Consider the following 20,575-nt stretch of genomic DNA (forward strand, 5'->3'; position numbering starts at 1 on the left):
TGCCACTCCCTCCTCCCAGTGGGGATTTGGGATCCAGCAGCAGGCCTCACAGACTCTCGGGAGAGACCAGCGTGAGGCCCGGGCCGGGGGCCAGGCGAGGGCAGCTCCAGAGACACCCTCAGACAGTCTCCCCGAGCCTGCACCACGTGGGAAGCGGGCCTGTGCCCCCTCCACACTGCAGGGAAGCGGGCCTGTGCCCCCTCCACGCTGCAGGGAAGCTGGCAGGTCCGAGCGCAGCCTCATCTCGGTGGAGCCGGTCTCTGGGGCACTGCCCAGCCCACCCAGCCCAGAGCGGGCGGCTGGCCACTGGGAGCAGCCTGGGAACCGCGGTGGTCAGTCTGCAGGACGGCTCTCGGTGGCCGCAGACCTGTTGTTTACTCACTGCAGCCCTGGACACCCCCCCCCCCCCGCCATGTGTCCCTAGGGTGGGACTGGCTGCTGAGAGAGAATGGCCCACCAGCACTGGTATCTCGGGACTGTGATGGGCTGAGAAGCAGCCCCCAGGGTTAGCTGAGCCCCAAGTCCCGTGTGGGCAGCTGTGGGATCCGGCCGGCATCTGGGGTCTCAGCTGAGGGTGCGGGACCCCCCGCCCTGCAGGGCGCGGGGTGCAGCTGCTGGGACGAGAGGACCCGCTACCAACTCACCGGGAGACCCTTAGGCCCGGCGGTCCTGCTGCGGAAACTGGGGAGGAGCGGGTGGTCCGCAGGCTGTGGGCTCTGAGACCCGCTGGGCCTGGGGTGCTGGCAGCGTGGGGTCAGGGAGGTGGCCCCCAGCCGCCTCTCCAGGGCTTCTGGCCTGGCTCCCCAGCCAGGCCCTGGCTCCGCTGGACTCACCTCTGGGGGTCTGGCCTCAGCGCCCATCTTGGCTCCCGCTCCAGACGGCACCCCTCAGCTCTCTGGGCAGGCTCCCCTGGCTGCCTCCAGCCCGCGCACCTGCCTCCCCTCTGCAGCCTGTGCTTCCTCTCGGGTCAGTTCCTCTTCGTCCTGAGCACCTCCCTCTGCACTCCCGACCGACCGATGACATCGGCGGCAGGGTGGCCCAGCGTGAGGGTGGGGCTGAGAACTTTCTCTGCCTCCAGAGAAAAACCACTCTTCTTTCTCTCCACCTCCCCAAAGCGGAACCACTCCCAGCACAGGCCTATGTATCCGTTAGGGTTCATGCAAGCCACGGGGACCCAGGGAACTGCGGCTCAATTAAAATAGTTTCTTTCTCTCTCACACTAACTAGCTTCAGGGGCTGCTGCTCTAGAGGTGGCATTGTCACCACAGCCCTGGGGAGGCAGGTCTCTCTGGCTCTTTGCTGGTGTCCCCAGAGTTGACCTGCAGCCTCATGGTCCCCCAGTGGCTGCTGGAGCTCAGCCGTCATCTCTGTGTTCCCAGCAGAGCACAAAGGACATCGTCGAGACTTCCTGGAGGTCCCGCAGGGCACTTCTACGTATCTTTGTGATGGAGAACTTAGTCACATGACTATCTAGCTGCAAGAGAGGCTGGGAAATGAATCTCCACTTGGTGAATGTGGGTGGGGTTGCTGTTTGTTTTGGTCTGTCTGTAAAGGCAGGCCTAGCTAGACATTGCTGGTTCTTAGCCCCAGCAAGGGGCTCGGTCTCACCCCGAACCCCTCCAACTGGGGCTCCCTGAGTACAGGAGCCTGTTGCCCCCCAGACTGGAGCTTGAGAATAGCCCCATTCACATCGAATGAGGCCCAGGTGTCTGCCCTAGTTCCTCCTCGTAAGCTCCTATTCAGGACAGGGCTACAGGGTTCAGGGTGAACTCCCCTACCCGCCACTCAAATGGGTAGCAGTTCCCAAGGTCAGGGTCAACAGGGGAACCCTGGGGCCAGTGTGGGTGGCCCAGAAAGCGAATAGGGAATGATGGCCCCCAGACCCCTTCACTTTCTTCCTGGACCCTCTGCCCCAGTCTGGCCTTGGGGTCACCTCCAGGACACAGTCAGGGTGAACTTTGCTGGCTTGGGGAACAGAGCTGGCGCCCCAGGGTTGGGGGGACAGGGAACAGCGTTGGCGTGGTGGGGGAACAGAACTGGCGTGGGGAACTGCTGAGTTAGTTACAAGTGCTCTGCTGGTCAAGTGACCTAGTGAGCAGGCTCTGGTGGTGGTCAGCCCTGTGGGCTCCCGGCATGCTGGCCACTTGCTCCAGCTCTGCTTGTCTCTCTTGCCTGAGGTCCTGCCCATAGCTGGCGGCAGGGGACCCGATGGCCCTCGACGTGAAGAAGATGCAGGGTTGTGGGCACCAGGTGGGGTGATATCAGCACAGAGTGGGGGGGTCAGAGGCCCCTCCACAGGGGGAGCTGGCTTGGCGCACAGAACCCATGACCTTCCCTCGCAGCCTGCTTCGGAGGGTGCTCTTGGACGTCGCAGACTTCAAGGCTGGCGTAAAAGAGCTTTCCTTTTTGAAGAACAAACATCTGGAAATTTCCCCGCTTTACTTTCTCACCTAGCCCGCCACCTGGTGGCAATGCGTATGCATTGCAGCAGCCCCTGGTCCTGAGCGACCAAATCAGTTTTCAGCCCAGGAAGGGAGACGACCCCCTGGGGCCAAGCCTTCCCCAGCCTGCCAGCCACAAATCACCGGTGAGGAATGAGGCCAGGGCGCTGCTGCCAGGATGTTGCCACATGATAGAATGATTTATTAGAACAAATTCCATGACAAATCAATATAAAATAACCATTTTTTCTGAAAGACACCCAGAGACCACCTGAGGACAAACATAGAGGAGCCTCCGCAAAGCCAAATAAGTTACTAATCCCAGATCGAGGGCTGGAGGGGGTGGGTGGGTGGGGACAGGAATTGGTGAATGAAAAAAAACATTGTACAGGGATCCCGTGGGGTGGGGGTGGCGTGGGGTGGCTGGAGAGGGCCTCGTGGACAGAGCAGTGACCACTGCTTGTCTCTGGGACCGACCGGACTGCGGGTGGCTGCATGGGGCACGCGGGGTGGGGGACAAGGACTAGCACCTCCTCTGAGTGACACCACAGGCTCTCGGGGCCGGGCGGGGTCCCCACGGCCATTCACACACGTAAACATCAGGTGGGGCACGGGCCACGCACTGGACGCCCAATGTAAACACAAGAGCCCCTGGGGCCTCCGTCCAGCGGGAGTGGTGGCACCCCCGGCCGTTGGTCCCTCCTGCAGTCGACATTCGTGCAGAGGCTGGGCAGGGGCACACGTCCCCGCACCCACCACTCTGGTGGAGGTGAGACCTCCTCCCCTCCTCCCCTCCTCCCCACCTCCTCACACACCCAGCAAAGGGCTCTTTGGCTTTAGAGGCTCCAGAGACACCAGCCCCCCCCAAGGAGGGACTGCCTGGCATGTTCCCACCAACAGAATCCTGAGAAAACAAAACTGCTCCTGGGAGCTGTCCCTACCCCCACCCCAGGGGATCAGGGGCCCATGGGGCCCGAGCTCCTTGTCGATGCCCCGTTAATGCCCAGTACCCAGGACGGGGGGACAGTGTGTCGCCTCAGGAGTTTCCAGAAGCCTGGTTGCAGCCACTTTGGTCTGGCGCCCACCTCCAGCTGACCCAGCGCCACCAGAAGCCAAGGGCAGGGGCCCGGCACCGTCACTGGCAGGTTCAGCACACGCAGTTGTGCCCGGGCTGGCGGTCAGCGGAGCGTGGGGCGTGTGCGTGAGCACGCAGCCTCCCCCGCAGACGCCGCCCACGTGCTTGGTGGGTCTGCAGATGTGTTGGCACCAAAGGATCGAGGCGCTGGGGTTCCCGCCCCGAACGTCCCCACGGGTCCCCTCCCTGCCCTGGCCACTGAACTCCGGCACAGTTCGACCACAGCACCCCGCCCGGCCTGTGAACCCTCCGGTCCTGGGGCCTCGAGCCCCGCCCAGCTCCCTGCCCGGCCTGTGAACCCTCCGGTCCTGGGGCCTCGAGCCCCGCCCAGCTCCCTGTTTGGCACTGTGTGACCCCACGGTCAGCCCCCTGGCCCTGCCTGGCCCCACCAGCACACAGGGACAAGCCGAATAAGCATGTGCCCCCAGCCTGTGAGGCGGAGGTGGGGAAGGGGACTCCAGGCGGGAGGCTGCTGAAATGGAACAAACTACTCTTTCCTTGAAAGTTCAAGACAAAAATAACAGTGATGCAGAGGGCGCGGGGACATGCCCGTGAAGCCGGCCCTTGGCAGTGGCCACAGCAGAAGCTGGGCCGGGAGGCGGGCAGGGCAGGAAAGGGGCTGGAAGTCCCCCTGGGGCGTGGGCTGGGGGCCCGGGGGTGGGGGGGACTGGGCACAGCACCAGCCCGTGGGGGTTATGGCACATGTGGGGGTCTTCATGGTGAGCCGGCTGCAGCCGGGAGGGGCCGAGGTGGTGGGCGGGGTGCGCGGGAGGCACTGGACACTTGCACACACGGCAGGGACCACCTGGGCCTCTCCGCCTAGATCAGGAACCTCTCTGCATCGGGGAGGAAGTCGGGGAGGAAGGCGGGGTCCGGGAGGCTGGGGGACCTGCAGGTGGCCCTCTGCGGGAAGTGTCTCAGGGACAGGGCCGAAGGGGGCGAGGCTGGGCTCTGGGCAGCCGGCCGGCCTTTGCCGAGCTGGGCCGGGCCTGCGGAGCCCCTGCTTGCGGTCAGTAGGTCCAGGTTCCCGCTGGGGTCCACGATGGCGTTGATGACTGGGGAGGAGGGAGGGTCAGGCGGCCAGAGGACCCCCCCCTGCCACCCATACCCATACCCCCTCCGCATCCTCGGGCCTCCCTGTCCCCCTCCTGCCCCAGGTCGGAGCACCAGTGGGGACCCCGGGCCCAGACTGCACCCACCTTCCAGCTGCTTCTGCACACGCCTCAGTTCCTTCAGGATGGAACTGATTTCCTGGGAGGTGGGAAGGAGGGCGGATGGAGCAGGGGGAGCCTGAGCACCCACGGGCGTCTCTCCCCAGGGGCTCTGGGTGGACGGGGCCTGCACGTCCCTGTCCCGCCGGCCTCACCTTGTTGGACGTCTTCAGGATGGGCACCTCGTTTTCAGAGTTGATCCTGGCTTCCAGGTCCTCCCAGGCACGCCCCGAGTTCTGGAAGAGGATTCTGCCCAACAGGGGTGGGGACAGGAGCAGGCAGAGGAGGGTGCCATGGGACCTGAGTGCCTCCCCAGACCACCCTCCTCCGAGGCCCAGGGGACACTGAGGCCAGACCACCCTCCTCCGAGGCCCCAGGGGACACTGAGTGCCTCCCCAGACCACCCTCCTCTGAGGCCCAGGGGACACTGAGTGCCTCCCCAGACCACCCTCCTCTGAGGCCCAGGGGACACTGAGTGCCTCCCCAGACCACCCTCCTCTGAGGCCCAGGGGACACTGAGGCCAGACCACCCTCCTCCGAGGCCCCAGGGGACACTGAGTGCCTCCCCAGACCACCCTCCTCTGAGGCCCAGGGGACACTGAGTGCCTCCCCAGACCACCCTCCTCTGAGGCCCAGGGGACACTGAGTGCCTCCCCAGACCACCCTCCTCTGAGGCCCAGGGGACACTGAGGCCAGACCACCCTCCTCCGAGGCCCCAGGGGACACTGAGTGCCTCCCCAGACCACCCTCCTCTGAGGCCCAGGGGACACTGAGTGCCTCCCCAGACCACCCTCCTCTGAGGCCCAGGGGACACTGAGTGCCTCCCCAGACCACCCTCCTCTGAGGCCCAGGGGACACTGAGTGCCTCCCCAGACCACCCTCCTCCGAGGCCCCAGGGGACACTGCGGCCAGACCACCCTCCTCTGAGGCCCAGGGGACACTGAGTGCCTCCCCAGACCACCCTCCTCCGAGGCCCCAGGGGACACTGTGGCCAGACCACCCTCCTCTGGGGCCCAGGGGACCTGAGTGCCTCCCCAGACCACCCTCCTCCGAGGCCCAGGGGACCTGAGTGCCTCCCCAGACCACCCTCCTCTGAGGCCCAGGGGACCTGAGTGCCTCCCCAGACCACCCTCCTCTGAGGCCCAGGGGACACTGAGGTCAGACCACCCTCCTCCGAGGCCCCAGGGGACACTGAGGCCAGACCACCCTCCTCCGAGGCCCCAGGGGACTCTGAGGCCAGACCACCCTCCTCCGAGGCCCCAGGGGACTCTGAGGCCTGCAGCAGGACCTGGGCTGGTGGGTGTCAGGGTGCGTGTTTGCCCGGGCCAGGTCAGGACCGGGGAGGACAGGGGGGAGGGAGCAGGGTGGGGTGGGGGGGTGCGGTTGTCCTAGGGGCCTTGGACTTGCCCAGGCTCAGGGTCCGTTTCTGGGAGCCACGGACGCGTCTGTGTGCAGACGTGTGCCCTTGGAGGACATCAGCCCTGCCCAGTCCAGACGCACATGCAAGGCTCCCTTCTGAGGGGAGTCCAGCGGGGCACCCCGACCCCTCCCACTCCTGGCGGGGCTCCCGTGGCCTGTGGGACGTTCGCGGGGGCAACTCACTTCATCTTCTCGGCGAGATGCTCCGTGTTCTCACGGATGGCCTGGGACAGCTGGGACACAGGGTTCAGCATCAGGTTATCAAAGATCACCTGCGAGGACGGGGCATCAGCACAGCAGCCGAGTGCTCCCTCGGCACACCTGCCCCCCGACCCGGGCCCAGAGGGGCCCCCGTGCAAGCAGCCGGGCCAGGGGACGGGGGGGGGGGGACGGGACAGGGTGCCTGCCTCCTCGCGGTTCCGAGCCCGAGTCTTGTTGGCTAGGGAGTCTTCACGGCGGTCATTCATGTTCTGGTCCAAGTCCTGAGAGTTCAGGGAGCCAGGCGGAACCTTCTGGAAGTTGAGGCTGGCCTCGGGGATACGCTGCACTAGCTGTGGGGGAGGGGCCCCAGGGCGGGTCAGCCCAGCCAGGGATGGGGTTCCGCCCGCAGGTGGGGAGAGCAGCACCTCCCCTGCTGGGACAGCTGGTGGACAGGACCGCCCCCAGGCCTGTCCACACAAGGTCCCCAGACGCCCCCAGCCCTGACAGAAGCAGGTCCCAGACCCCTTGCTCCCAGGGCAGCTGGAGGACTCACAGGAAAGCAGGGCCTCGGTGAGGGCCCATGGTTCCCATGGCCTCTGCCCTCTGCTGAGGGCCCGGGCTCACCTCCTCGCGGGCAGAGATGGTGGAGGCAGGCGTGTTGGGCGTGTTGCCCAGGGAGGGGCTCCGGGCGGGCGCTGGGGGGCCCAGTGCGTCCCCGTCCCCAGCCACGTCGTGGATCTCCCGGGCCAGGGTGGCCACGTCCTTCACCAGCGTCTGGCTCAGTCTGCGTCGGCAGCAGAGGAGGCAGATGCTGAGGGGACCGCCCGGCCGGGCCCTCCGCGTTCTCCTCCCCAGGTGGGGGCCGGAGTCCCTCCTCCCAGGCCACGCCGGCCGCCGAGCGAGGGGCAGAGCCAGGGTGTGCCGCCTCCAGCCCGGCCCAAACCTCACCCAACTGGCCACCAGCAACGGCTCCCAGCAGGAGGCTCAAGTCCCTGATGTCCCTAGGGTGTGGCGGGGTGGAGCTGGGGGCACAGCCAGGGCAGGAAGGGTGGACAGAGACCCCCGAGCCCCCACCCCTCCCCCTCCTCTAGCCGCTAGGACTAAACATCAGGGCGGCCACAGAGCACGAGACCACACAAGCCCTGCTCTGCAGGCAGGGAAACTGAGGCAGGAGATGGGGCCGGGTCACAGACAAGCATCAGAATCGGGCAGAGGGGAAAGGCAGGACAACCCAGGAAGGCCACCAGGGACGTCCCCACAGTGCGGGGCGGCCAAGCCCCCAGGACCAGCCTGGTCCCCTCCCCCTCTCCATGGGTAACACACATTTCCCCAAGAGGCCCCAGGCCACCCAGGAAAGGACAGTGGCCGGCTGGAAACCAGGAGCAGCTCCCTGTGCCCTGTTGTCTGTGAAGCCCCCGGCCAGAGCCTCCAGCCTCCATCACTGGCCTCTGAAGCTCCCCAGACCTAGGACTAGCTTGTTCTGCACCCATGGGGCCCTCGTCACTGTCCATCCCCACTCCTCTCACTCTCGGGGGGACAGACCCCCCCAGGTTTTCTCAGCACTTCAACCCTACAGCCTCCGCAGGGATGGGGGGCCCCCTGGGTCCACCGAGGACTAGGTCTCCATCCTCAGCTAGACGGCAGGACGTCTGGGGTCCATCCTCCACTCTTCCTCTCTGCTCCACCCCCAAACCTGCCCCTCTCACCCAGGTGCGGGGCTCCCTCCCAGACCCTACACCCCGCCACCTCCTCCCTCAGCTGGCCCTCAGCCCTCCTCACCTTCGCCCGGCACGGGTCACAGCCCCCAACACCCCTAGGCCATCCCAAGCGCTCTGGCCCCGGCCCCGCCCCACACTCTCGTGTCCGCTCTGCGCCACCCTGTGCTGCCCGTGACCTCAGTCGCCATCCTTGTCCTGGTGGCGCCCACGGCTCCAAATGCCCCACGGGCCACTCTCCTAGGAGTCACCTGCCTCTGGTCACCTCCTTCTGGGTGCCTCATGGGCTCAAGGTCAGCATTCTTCACACCAAACGCTTGTCACCCACCCAACAATTCCTGCCTATTGCTGGGCAGCTATGGGAACTGTTTATAATCCATTCACCATGCAACCCTCACCCACCCATCCACCCAACCACCCACCCCTCATCCATCCTCCCATCCACTCATCCATCCACCCTTCTATCCATCCATCCATCCATCCACTCATCCATCCATCCATCCACCCTTCCACTCATCCATCCACCCACCCACGCATCCATCCACCCATCCATCCATCCATCCATCCATCCACCCTTCTATCCATCCATCCATCCATCCATCCATCCACCCTTCTATCCATCCATCCATCCACCCACCCATCCATCCATCCATCCATCCATCCACCCACCCATCCATCCATCCATCCACCCACCCACCCACCCACCCATCCACTCATCCATCCATCCACCCTTCCATCCATCCACCCATCCATCCATCCATCCACCCACCCACCCACCCACCCATCCACTCATCCATCCATCCACCCTTCCATCCATCCACCCATCCATCCACCCATCCATCCATCCATCCATCCATCCATCCACCCTTCCATCCATCCACCCATCCATCCACCCTTCCATCCACCCATCCATCCATCCATCCATCCACCCTTCCATCCATCCATCCATCCATCCATCCATCCACCCTTCCATCCATCCATCCATCCATCCATCCATCCACCCACCCACCCTTCCATCCATCCACTCACCCATCCACCCTTCCATCCATCCACCCTTCCATCCATCCATCCATCCACCCACCCACCCTTCCATCCATCCACTCACCCATCCACCCTTCCATCCATCCACTCACCCATCCACCCTTCCATCCATCCATCCACCCACCCACCCATCCAATGAGCATCTGCAAAGCCCGTTCAGGGAGAGGACCCCCCGTCCCTGCCCTCAGGGTGCTCTTGGCTCCAAGGGGAGGGTCCCCAGCTGGTCAGCGGCTAGCGCTGTGCATGGTGCCGCTCACCTGGCAATCTCCGCGATCTCGGCCGTCTGTACAATGAAACCATAGGGGTCGGACGCCTCCTCCTCATCGTCTGTGTCCCGGAGGAGGCCGGGGGCCGGGGGCCGGGCCCGGGCGGAGCTGCCGGCCCGTGGGGTCTGCGTGGCTGTTGAGGCACGGGAGCGTGTGTGTTTGGGGGAGCCGTGGTGGGAGCCGTACTCCTCCTCGGAGGTGGACGTGCAGTCCGAGCCCTGCTGCCGGCGGTGCGTGCCTTGAGGGAGGGAGTTGGTTCCAGAAGCGAGAACAGAGCAGAGCAGCAGCGCTCAGCACCGCGGCGCTCCCGGTCCCGCTCTCCCCAGCCCCGCCCGGCGAGGGCCCAGGCTGCAGGGCGGCCATGCTCGCAGCCGGCACCCCGCACCTCAAAGCCCTTCAGCTCCAGTGCCCACAGCAGCTAAGCCCCAGGGCCTGCAGGCCCCCACCAGCCCGGAGGCACATGCAGGGGACAGGCGGCCTGGCGTCCACAGGCCAGGGCGTGTCCATGGATGGAAACCAGTGTCTTGGTGGCAGGGAAGGGGTGGCCCCACACCCCAAATGGGTAACCCTCCCCACGTGGGTTGGCCCTGGTCCTGGCCTGGGCAGGGGCTCTGGGCTGGGCCTATAGGCTAGCTGAGCATGGCCCGGCCCGTGGGCAGAGCCTTGCAACCCTCGTGTACCCGCCCGATCTTCCCACCTGCCTCTTGGCCCAGCCTGGCTCTGAGCCGCCCCCACAGTGGAGAACACGTGGGCAGCGTTCCCAACAAGCCACCGTGGTCCCCAGCCACCTGCCCCGTCCTCCAAGGAGCCCCTCAGCGCAGCACTCCGCTCTGGAGCTCGGCTCAGGCCGAGTCAGCATGGGGGTGGGGAGAGGGGGTGTCCGGGGTGGGTGGCAGGAGCAGCAGCGTCTACACCTCAAACCAATTCCCTCGGGAGCACGGTCAGCTCCCAGCAGGTGGGCCAACTGAGTAGGTGTGGACGTCCAGTCACCCCAGGAAGGAGGCCAGCTCCGGTGACCACAGAGTGCTGTCCCTCCCGGCTGCACGCACGGGCTGCAGTCTACTCACGTGAGGTGGGGAAGTGGACACAGCGATCCCAGGCACAGGGTCTGGCCTCCGGGGGCACCCTGGGCAGCTGCACAGACAGCAGCACCCTCCGAGGCCCCCAGCCCTCATGGAGGGCTCGGCCCGCACACACCATCAGGGGTCCCAGCTCGAAGCCCAAACTCCAGAGAACAGGGAGCAGTCCCCCCCGGGAGATGGAAGAAGCCCCTCCATCCTGGACATCAGGACATGATCGGGGTCTCCTGTCCTTACACCAGGACAGGTGGGGATCATGGAAGGCCACTGCCTATGCCCACGGGGGGGGGGGGGGGGGGACACCTGCGTGCACGTCTAGTGACGCGCCTGCCCACAAGCACAGGGGCTCCTGTGGGGCCGGGATGGGGACCCGGTGGCCGGGCCTGGGCTGGCTGAGACACGGAGCTGTAGACCCACTGCCCGCCTGCACCCACACTCACTGGATGAAGAGTATCGGGCACTGCCCGGGCGGGCCCTGCTGAAGGGCTGGCGGGTGGCTGTGGCAGGGCTGGCAGTCTTCCGAGGGGCGGGCCGAGCCTCAGCCCTGCTGGGCTTGCGGCCTGCGCAGGACAAGTCCACACTGCGGCCAGAGAAGCCAGCGCGGGCGGGGGCCGCCTCCGAGTCACTGGGCCCCGTGAAGGAGCCCGCCCGCTTCCGGGGCATGGCCAGGATGTCCAGGCGAGACAGCTTCTTGGCCTGCTCTGCGGTCGGACGCCCCACTGGCTCGGAGCTGGCCGGGGTTCCCCGTTCACTGTCCACGGCCTCTGTGTCCGAGGCGTCCCCCAGTCGGGCCCGTCTCAGCCGGGAGGCCCGCGTGGGCCGTGGGGTGGACAGGCTGTTGGACCGGGTCAGCGCCTGATGTACCTTCTGGGCACTGGATGACACTCGGCTCTGCTCTTCCCGGGCAGCCGGGGATGGCGGTGGGGCCGTGGGTCTTCGGCGAGACCCCGGCCGCCCCGCCCCGGTGGCCACGGAGGTCTCTTGGTCGGAGGCGACCGTGTCAGAGCCAGGTAGGTGGGCCAGGCCAGAGCCTCGCTCTTCCTCGGGCCAGTCCAGGGACCCCTGCCCACGCCGCACGGCCAGGCGCCGCGCGGGCTCTCCACGCCCCGTGTCCGGTGGGCCCGCCGGGTGACGCTGCTTCTCCGAGAGCCGCTCCCGGGTGCCGCTCAGGACGGCGCCCCCTAGGTCCTGCGCTGCTGGCGGGGACGGCGGCTTCTCCTTCTGCAGCCCCAGGAGCTGAGGGCTCGTTGAGCTGGGCCCGTTCTTGCCGCTGAGCAGGCTGACGGTGCTGGCCGTGTCCACGTCGGAGTCCCCCGACAGGGAGTCCTCCGGCCGCCCCAGGGTGCTGCCCGCCTCGCCCTCCGCCTCTGCTGCAGACTTGGAGAGCAGTCGCGCCTCCAGGGCGGCCAGGGCCGTCTCCGTCTCCTTCAAGATCAGCTGGGTGTCCTGGGAGTGGAGGTCCAGGCGAGAGGCCCGGGCCGTGGCCAGGTCCTGCAGGAGGGGGTGGCTGGAGATGTTCGGGAGCTGGCCTGGTGCCGGGGGGCCGTTGGCCGGCTCCTTGGTGAAGCTCTCCTGCCGGATGAAGGCCAGGGCCTCCTTGGCCTGGGTGGGGCCCTCGGCGGGTGGGGACCGCCCTGTCTGCAGCTGGATGACCATCCTGCCACTGGCGCTGACATAGACACTGTCCCTCGACGGGGCGCTGGGCGGGGCCCCCCGTCCCGGGCCCTCCACCTCCCCTGGAGGTGCAGATGTTTTTCGGGGAAAGGCAGCCTCCCCGTTCTGGTCCCCAATGAAGAAAGAGTTGGGGGCCGGCTCCCCAGAGGCCCTTGGTGAGTGTCGGCCCCTCATCCACAACAGTCCCTCCTGGGGGCTCCTGCGTCTCTCCTCCGGGGGCCCCCCGTCTGAGCCGCTGGCATCACTGAGGCTATCAGGATCCAAATCCTCCTGGCCCAAGAGGCAGCTGGCCAGCTCACTGCCCAGCTCTGGCGGCCCAGGCCCGCTCCTCCTGGTGGCCTCGGGGCCAGCGGGGCTGTCTGCCCTGTCGCTGGGCAGCTGAGGGAGCAGGCGTCGCTGGCGCACGGGCAGGGCTCCGTCGAGGTCCCCCGCTCTGCGCCCGGGACCGTCCTCTGTGAGAGTGAGGGCAGCCCAGTTAGAGCAGCCGCCAGTCTGCAGGTCTCGGGGCACACAGGACCCTACCCTGCCCCGGCCGCAGCTGGCACGAGCATACCACCCTGTCCCCGGTCAGTGGCCTGAGGCCACCCTGGCCGCCCCCCACCCCCACCCTGGCCACCCCCCACCCCCCACCCTGGCCGCCCCCCAGCCCCCGTGCCCCCTGCCCCACTCCCCACTGCTGCCCTGCAACCACTTGCCTGCCAAGCCCGGGTCTGAGTAGCTATCGGCTAGACTGGCCCAGCGGGACACCCACTTCTGAGCCCCCGTGGAGCCCGGCGCTGGGAAGCCCTGCTGAGACAGGAGTGTGTCGTGGGCCCCCCACCCTCCGCGGCAGGGGCTGGGCGGGAGGGTGTGTCACCGGCGGCCCCGCCCTACGCCTGGCTCCATCCTGGCCACCTCCGTGCCTGCCACATCCCCCCCCCTGTGGAAACAGCCGGAAAGCTCCCTCGTGGGACCCCAACATAACAGCTGTATGTGAGCCCGATTCAGCTGTGGCTCGGCCCCAGCCTGCCTGTGGGCAGCACATGCAGGTGCCCGAGTGGTCTCAGGTGCTCAGAACCGGCCAAGCCTTCACCGTGTGGCCCCAGCCACCGGTCAGGAGAGCACGCTCCTTCCGGGGCCCAGCCCCTGTCTTGAATCTGGGGTGCAGACAGGACCCGACAAATGGGCCCAGCCTGGACATCGCCCTGTCTGTGCTTGGTCTGTATACCTGGAGCTCCCCTGGGGGTGCCATGCCCACGGACCGGGAGGCAAACTCCTGCAGCAGGGACACCCGCTGGGCCGCCCCGTCATCGGGCTCATCTCTGTCCCCTCTGATGACCGGGCGATAAATGGCCGAGGACACCCTGGAGAGGTCAGGAGACTCCAGTACTCCGAACACCTGCCGGAAGGACAAGGGGGCTGGGGACCAGAGCACCCAGCTCCTGCCCTCCACGCAGACACGGCCCCAGACCCCAGGAGGGAGGGCAGAGGGCCTGGCTGGCCAGAGCGGCCAGCGGCTGGGACACACACAGCTTCTCCGTGTCCAGCTCCTGCCCTCCGCTCGGACACGGCCCCAGACCCCAGGAGGGAGGGCAGAGGGCCTGGCTGGCCAGAGCGGCCAGCGGCTGGGACACACACAGCTTCTCCGTGTCCAGCTCCTGCCCTCTGCTCGGACACGGCCCCAGACCCCAGGAGGGAGGGCAGAGGGCCTGGCTGGCCAGAGCGGCCAGCGGCTGGGACACACACAGCTTCTCCGTGTCCAGCTCCTGCCCTCCGCGTGGACACGGCCCCAGACCCCAGGAGGGAGGGCAGAGGGCCTGGCTGGCCAGAGCGGCCAGCGGCTGGGACACACACAGCTTCTCCGTGTCCAGCTCCTGCCCTCCGCGCGGACATGGCCCCAGGAAGGAGGGCAGAGGGCCTGGCTGGCCAGAGCGGCCAGCGGCTGGGACACACACAGCTTGTCCGTGTCCAGCTCCGGTGCCGGTGGGGAAGCGAGAGGCAGGGCCAGAAGCACCCCGCTGACCCGGCTGACCGCCGCACCTGGTCGATCATCTTGCGGGCCTCCTCCACCTCCTGGTCCTGGGCCTCCGTCTCGATGGTGTAGGTGCCTGCGTCGCTGAGACTGTCGTCCTCCTCCTGTTTGCGGGCCTTGGCCAGCTGGGGGTCAGCGGGGGGTGGCGGCGGGGGCGAGGGGGCCACGGGGCTGGCCTCACGGGGCGTCAGGGGGGCGGGCGGCACCGGGGCCGCCCTCTCGGGGTCCGGCCGGGCCGCTGGGGAGCTGTCCCGCAGGCACTGGGCCATGAAGTCCTGGGCCAGGCGGGAGCGGCGCCCCACGCTGCCGAAGGGGCGGGCGGAGGCCCGGCCGGGGGGCGCGGGGCCACTCAGCCGCTCCTCGGTCTTCTCCCGCTTGAGCGAGCTGGCCCGCTGCGGCCCCGAGCTGCTGCCTGCCCCCCGGGTGCAGGCCGGGGCGCCCGGGCGGTCCCTGTCGGCCGGCCCGGGGCCTCGGCGCCTGTCAGCCTTGGGGTCCCCGGGCGGGGTGTGCGTGAAGGACTGGGAGCGCTTCTTGCGGGGCACGTCCTCGTCGAAGAACTCGATGACGAAGGCCTGCTGGTTGTGCAGCAGCTCCTGGGGGTCCCGCTTGATCTGCCTCTGCAGCCGCACCTGCTCCCCGTTCTCCACCGGGACCCCGGTGGCTGCCGCCGCCTTGGCCACGGGGTCCTCCGAATCGCTCTGCGTGCCGTCCTCATGCTTGTGGTCTGGGGAGCAGGGACCCCAACGCGTAAGGCCGAGGGAAGCCAACACGCACAACCACGGCTGTCGCGTAGGGTTGGGGACACAGCATCCCACCCCACTCGGAACCCAGAACACGTGACCAAGATGAGCACTCAGACCAGGAACAGGCTGGTTGCCCTCAATGGGGCAGGCGACTCCCAGGCAGTTCATTGAAAAAAACCTGAAATTGATCAAGCTCCTGAGGGTCCCCCCCAATGGGAGGAGGGGGCTGGCCACCCGGCGGGCACTCACCCTTCAGGGTGCGGGTGTGGACGGGCAGGTCGCTCTTGGTGCTGTGGCGGTCCTCCCCGGGGTCCGCCCGGTGCAGCAGGCTGGGGTCGTTCTGCACCAGCCAGTCAGCCACCTTGGTCTCCGCGGAGACCACCTCCACCGGCGAGGCCTTGCCCGGGGGCCGCCGCTGGCGCAGGGAGAACTTGGTGACGTGGTCCTTGATCTTCACCTTGCCCGGGCTGCAGTCGTCGAACTCGATGGTGAAGGAGGCGTGGCTCTGCACCACGGGCGCCGCCCCGCCCGGCTCCACGTCCTTGGTGGGCGCCTCGTGGGCGGGCGCCTCGGGGGGCCGCAGCGGCTGCGGGGCCTCCTTCGTGGGGATCTCAAAGTAGCTGGGCTCCCGGCGGAACGAGTAGCCCTGCGGCTCTGGGGGGCCCCGGAAGCTGGCCGTTGTCCCAATGAGGACCCCATCCTGCTGAGTCAGCTCCTTGGGCCGCTCTGTGGTGGTGGGGGGGACACACATCCTCAAGCAGGACTGAGAGGTAGTACCCTCACCCACCCACCTCTGCTGGGACCGTCCTCTCCATCTCCCCAGGGCCGGCAGCTCCAGGCCAGGCCACCCTCCGCAGTTTTGGGACTCTTCACGGGCTGGCCTCAGGACCTACCCGGGTACGGCCCCTCCTGGTGCCGGTCCTCGGGCGGGGTGCCACCATCGTCCTCTCCCCACCAGGAGGGCTGCCCGTACAGGGGTGTGCGGTAGGTGGCCGCTTCTGCGGAGGGAGCGTTAGGCTCTGGGTCACTGTGGCCTCGACACAGGTAAGAGGGGAGACCCAGAGCTGGGGAGACTGGGGTCTGGAGGGAACCCCAGCAGCAGACCCCCCAGCTCAGACCTGCAGTGGCCCAGGATGCTGGCCAGCTGCTGATGGCTCTGAGCTGTTTTCACACTGATGACTAGGAAAACTGACTGCCTGGAGCCCACGGCCATTGGCCTCCCCAGTCCCCGTCTGAACCTAACTGCCAGGAAGCTGTCGTGGGGGAAGCTGGTCCCTAGGGAAGCCCTGTCCTCAGTGCCCATCCTGGGGCACACCACCCCTTTAGCCCTGCCCCAGGGGTTCTGCCTCCAGAGCCTGCCTGATGGGGAGCCCTCTGCAGAAGGTTCAGGCCACAGATGGGTGACCCTGGAGGCTGTCACCAGTATGACCGGGACTACAGGGTACAGGGGCGTGGGTGTGCACAGGTCTGTGTGGCTACAGGATGCAGGAACGTGGGCATACACAAGTGTGTGTCTGCTGAGCTGTAGGCCTGGCGCACACAGGCGAGTGCAGGTACCCGGGTACCAGGATGCGGGCACACCAGGTGGGTGTGTCTGCAGGGGGCAGGTGTGCACGGATGCGTGTATCCGCAGGGGGCACGGGCGGGTGTGTCTGCAAGGTGCAGGTGTGCACGGATGCGTGTATCCGCAGGGGGCACGGGCGGGTGTATCTGGAGGGTGCAGGTGTGCACAGATGCGTGTATCCGCAGGGGGCACGGGCGGGTGTGTCTGGAGGGTGCAGGTGTGCACAGATGCGTGTATCCGCAGGGGGCACGGGTGGGTGTGTCTGGAGGGTGCAGGTGTGCACAGATGCGTGTATCCGCAGGGGGCACGGGCGGGTTTGTCTGGAGGGTGCAGGTGTGCACAGATGCGTGTATCCGCAGGGGGCACGGGCGGGTGTGTCTGGAGGGTGCAGGTGTGCACGGATGCGTGTATCCGCAGGGGGCATGGTGGGTGTGTCGAGTGGATGTGTCTGCAGGGCGTGGAGGCAGCTCCTGCATGAGCAGGCTGTGCTGTGTCTGCTGACGGGTGTGAGCCCAGGAGTCAGGTGGGAGGAGGGGTCACGTGGGGATAAAAGCACTGCTCCCGGGTGAGGTGGATGGGGGGGGCTTGTGGGAGACGAGGGAGGGCAGGCCTGTGTGTGCTCGCCGTGTGGCCACACCGTCGTACCTGCTCCTGGCCTCCGGTCCCGCTCCAGCCTGGGGTTCGAGGACTCACAGTAAGGCGCGTGCTCGGGCAGGGCCTCACCTCTCTTGGGAACTGGACCCTTGACGCTCACCTGCAGCTGGCTGGTGTACTTCTCGTGCTGTGGGCAGTGGGCGGGGGGTGAGGGGCTGCCAGCAGCCTTGGGAAGACCGCCCCCACCAAGACAGCCGGCCCGAGACCCGCCCGGTCCGTGCCCAAGCCTGGGAGGGTCCCTGGGACCACAAAGCTTCCAGGAGGGAGCTGGGCTTGCTTGGGTGAAGGAGTGAGGAGTGAGTAGCAATGTCAGGGGGCAGTTAGCCACCCCCAGGCCCACCAGAGGGGTGGGACAGGTTCCAGGGCACTCGGCCTCACTCAGGGGCTGCGTGTGGGGGGGGAGCAGCGGGCTGTCTGAGCAGAACATGTGTGTTTGTTTGTGTGCATGCATGTCTGTATATGTGCGTGTGTGCGTTTGTACACATATGTGTGTGTGCATGCATGTCTGTATATGTGCGTGTGTGCGTTTGTACACATGTGTGTGTGCATGTGTATGTGTCTGTGCATGCCAGGGCCCCAACTGGCTGAGCTCTGCCATCGTCAGAGCCAGGCTCACACTGGCTGTGCCCCTCATGGGCCCTGGGACTCAGGGCAGGCCACCATGGCCCCTGTGCTGCCCGCGGCTTCTGGCTTTCAGAAAATGAGCGGAGACCGGTTCCCCACCCCCTACCCCCGACACAGGGTTCCTGAGTAAAACTCTGGACAGGAACCCAGAGTCCATGTTCCGTGATGCCCCATCTGCTCTGGCCCCCCACCCAGGACCCTCAAGCCCAACTGTAAGCCTCAAACACCCCCTCCTGTCCTGCTCCTGGTACCCCTGACCAATGTTGGCCTAATCAGGGTTCTCCACTTACAGAAGCTGCGGGGCTGGGCCTCCAGGGCCATAGCCACGCCCACCGGCCGCGCCCACCACGTGGCTGCGTGAGCCTGGGGGGATGACTGTCTCCCCGCCTGCCAGACTGGGCAATCCTGCAGAGCAGGCCAGGCGGCTGAGGAGGCCACAGCGAGGGGAGGGGTGGCCAGGGAGGGGCGGGCGGTGGGGAGCAGAGGGCTGGGGGGCCACAGGGACACGCGGCTTTTGTGGGGGGAGGTTCCGGGGACAAGCGCTGGCACTGACCCTGAGCGCCTCCTCGGGGACGCGGTGCTGCACGCGCTCCAGCACGTACATGTTGGAATGTGGTGGTGAGTTAAGGATGATGGGGGTGGGGTGGACAGCAGCCTCAGGGCCTGGAGATGAAAGGACGGCTCCCCAGGCGAGGCGGATGGAGGAGAACATGGGGGTGTAGGGGTGGGGGGCTGTGCCGCCCAAGTGTGGATACCGGTGAGCAGGCACATCCACGCGTACACCGGGCATGCATCCACACTGCAGGGGCAACCTGCAGCCCGTGCTGCCCCCGCTGGGTGGGGTGGAAGACAGAGGCCACTCCAGGTCACAGCGTGTACGTGCCCCCACTCAGCCCAGGGCATCTCTGCCAGCCATCCCAGTCCCCCCACCCCTGCACCAGCCCCAAGGTTCCCAGGGTGGGGACGGTCTCTGCCAGCAGCCAGGTCCACACACCTCCCCCAGCCAACGTGCCAAGTCCAGTGTGGGCTGAGGACAGCATGCTCTCCTGTCATGAGTACGGTCCCCAGCGGCCCAGGGTGGAGGCACGACACCCCCATTCACCTGTGTTCTGGGCAGAGAATGCCACACCTGTGCAGCTCCCCCCCCCGCCGGGTCACATAGGTCTCTGGGTCCCAGAGAGGGCTCACTTGTTCCTCGGGCCCTGTCTGAGCTCAGGCCAGCGAGCAGACTACACGGGGGCCGGCCACCTGCTCCCAGGACAGCGGGGCGACTGAGGCCCTGGGACCGAGGGGGAGGCCCGAGGAGGGTGAGCGGAAGGATATCATAGCCGAAGCGGATGACGTCATTGAGCTTCAGCGTGATGTACTTCTGGTCCGGGATGCGCACCTCATTCACGAATGTCTGCAGGAGACGCGACGTGGGCTGAGCTGAGCCGGCCGTGGGCGCGGCCCCAACTCTGGAACCCTCCTTCCCTCCTGCTATGGGCGCCCAGCCTCGCGCCCAGAAGGGACAGACACCACTGAAGGACCACTGAGGGGGTTGCGGTGCCTGGCCCCACTGACCCAGTGCCCAGGGACTCTGACGTGGTCCCTCAGGCAGACGACCCCCGGGCATCTTTGTGAAACAGACCGTTTCTCTTGTCTACACAGACTCGTGCGGGTACCAGCCTCCCCCACCTCGACCCCACCATGCCCTCAGGAGTGGCCGAGGCATGTCCCCAGGGGGGGGACCCCATGGCCAGGTTGGTCAGGCTGTGTGGGGCCGTCTGACAACACCCCCCCATGCAGGCTCGCCGGCTTTCGAACGGCCAGTCCCTGAAAACCCTCATCCCTCCAGCAGGACCCTCTCGTAGGCCACCACCAAATGCCACGCTGTGCTCAGGTGAGTGAAAGGACTCCTGGGACAAGCCAGGGTGACAGAGGAGGACGTGGCTCAGGCCTGGCACCTGTGCCCAGAGTCTGATGAAAGAAACAAGGAGCGTGTGGACCCATCACAGGACAGAGGGTCCCAAGCCCAGAGGGAAGGCGTCTCCTGGGCCAGTGCCAAGGTGGGAGGTCCGCCACACTGACGCAGAACGTGGCAGCCGTGATCTGAGATGTGGGGCAGCAGGCTGGGAGAGGCTGCCCCCAGGGTGAGTGTGGTTTGGGACACGTTTATGTCAAGTCGGGGTCCCTGGGCATGGAGCAGGGAGCAGAGGGAGGGCAGACAGCAGGCCTGGTGTGGGGGACAGCTGCAAGGCTCTGCAGAGCCACCCTGCTCGCCACCACCCTGTGTCCTTGTCTGAGCCTGGTGTCAAACGCCCAAGCAGGGGGAGCTGGCCCCAGCTCTGTGGATACCACAGGCCTCTGCAGAACCCTCCCCTGGGGTGTGAGGAGCAGGACCAGGCCAGCAGCCCCGGAAGCCCCTCTGGAAGCCTCCTCCAATCAGGAAGGAGGGTCAGTGTCAGGCTTCCCTGCTGCCCACTTGGAGGATGGAGGGAGAAGGGGCTCCAGGGGCAGACCCCAGCAAAGCCTGAGACCCTGGCCAGGAACACCCTGAGAGGAGCGGGGGGGGGGGGGGGGTGGAGCACCACAGAGGCTGGCCCGCCTGGGGCTCCTGTGGGACCCCGCCTCAGGGTATGTGTGTGGGGGGCAGGCTGCACAGGAAAGGATGGGGCAGGACCCGCTGCTCCAGCCAAAGTGGAGGGAGGCTGGTGGCTTTGTTTTCTTATGAAAACAGCAGCCCAGGGCAGGCTCTTGTCCACCAAACACAGAAAGAAACAAGACACTCAGACCTCCAGGACCCCGATCTCCCCAC

At 66.7% G+C, this 20,575-nt stretch overlaps 2 protein-coding genes across 7 annotated transcripts in view; both read right to left on the bottom strand.

The window, feature by feature from the left end:
* PLD4 (phospholipase D family member 4) overlaps positions 1-1,003 on the bottom strand; it is a 13,180-nt gene extending 12,177 nt beyond the window's left edge. Inside the window, exon 1 of the mRNA XM_066276565.1 lies at positions 834-1,003. Coding sequence (XP_066132662.1) covers positions 834-860 — 27 coding nt within the window. The 5' untranslated portion in view covers positions 861-1,003. The remainder of the gene's footprint in view (positions 1-833) is intronic.
* A 1,619-nt stretch (positions 1,004-2,622) lies between these two features.
* Positions 2,623-20,575, bottom strand: part of CEP170B (centrosomal protein 170B) — a 28,933-nt gene continuing 10,980 nt past the window's right edge. For 3 of the 6 annotated variants that reach the window (XM_066278160.1, XM_066278159.1, XM_066278162.1), the window contains 16 exons: positions 19,100-19,180; positions 18,332-18,388; positions 17,146-17,281; positions 15,830-15,934; positions 15,186-15,662; positions 14,202-14,917; positions 13,390-13,560; positions 12,878-12,971; positions 10,949-12,634; positions 9,421-9,667; positions 7,032-7,191; positions 6,614-6,757; positions 6,390-6,478; positions 4,943-5,036; positions 4,776-4,827; positions 2,623-4,631 (listed from right to left, as the gene is read on the bottom strand). In XM_066278160.1, the coding sequence (XP_066134257.1) occupies positions 4,396-4,631; positions 4,776-4,827; positions 4,943-5,036; positions 6,390-6,478; positions 6,614-6,757; positions 7,032-7,191; positions 9,421-9,667; positions 10,949-12,634; positions 12,878-12,971; positions 13,390-13,560; positions 14,202-14,917; positions 15,186-15,662; positions 15,830-15,934; positions 17,146-17,281; positions 18,332-18,388; positions 19,100-19,180 (4,545 nt within the window). In that variant the 3' untranslated portion in view covers positions 2,623-4,395. The remainder of the gene's footprint in view (positions 4,632-4,775; positions 4,828-4,942; positions 5,037-6,389; positions 6,479-6,613; positions 6,758-7,031; positions 7,192-9,420; positions 9,668-10,948; positions 12,635-12,877; positions 12,972-13,389; positions 13,561-14,201; positions 14,918-15,185; positions 15,663-15,829; positions 15,935-17,145; positions 17,282-18,331; positions 18,389-19,099; positions 19,181-20,575) is intronic. The other 3 variants (XM_066278164.1, XM_066278161.1, XM_066278163.1) reach the window with 3 other exon arrangements.

The sequence above is a fragment of the Saccopteryx bilineata genome, chromosome 4, assembly GCF_036850765.1.
Source record: "Saccopteryx bilineata isolate mSacBil1 chromosome 4, mSacBil1_pri_phased_curated, whole genome shotgun sequence".
In the NCBI taxonomy this organism is placed as follows: Eukaryota; Metazoa; Chordata; class Mammalia; order Chiroptera; family Emballonuridae; genus Saccopteryx; species Saccopteryx bilineata.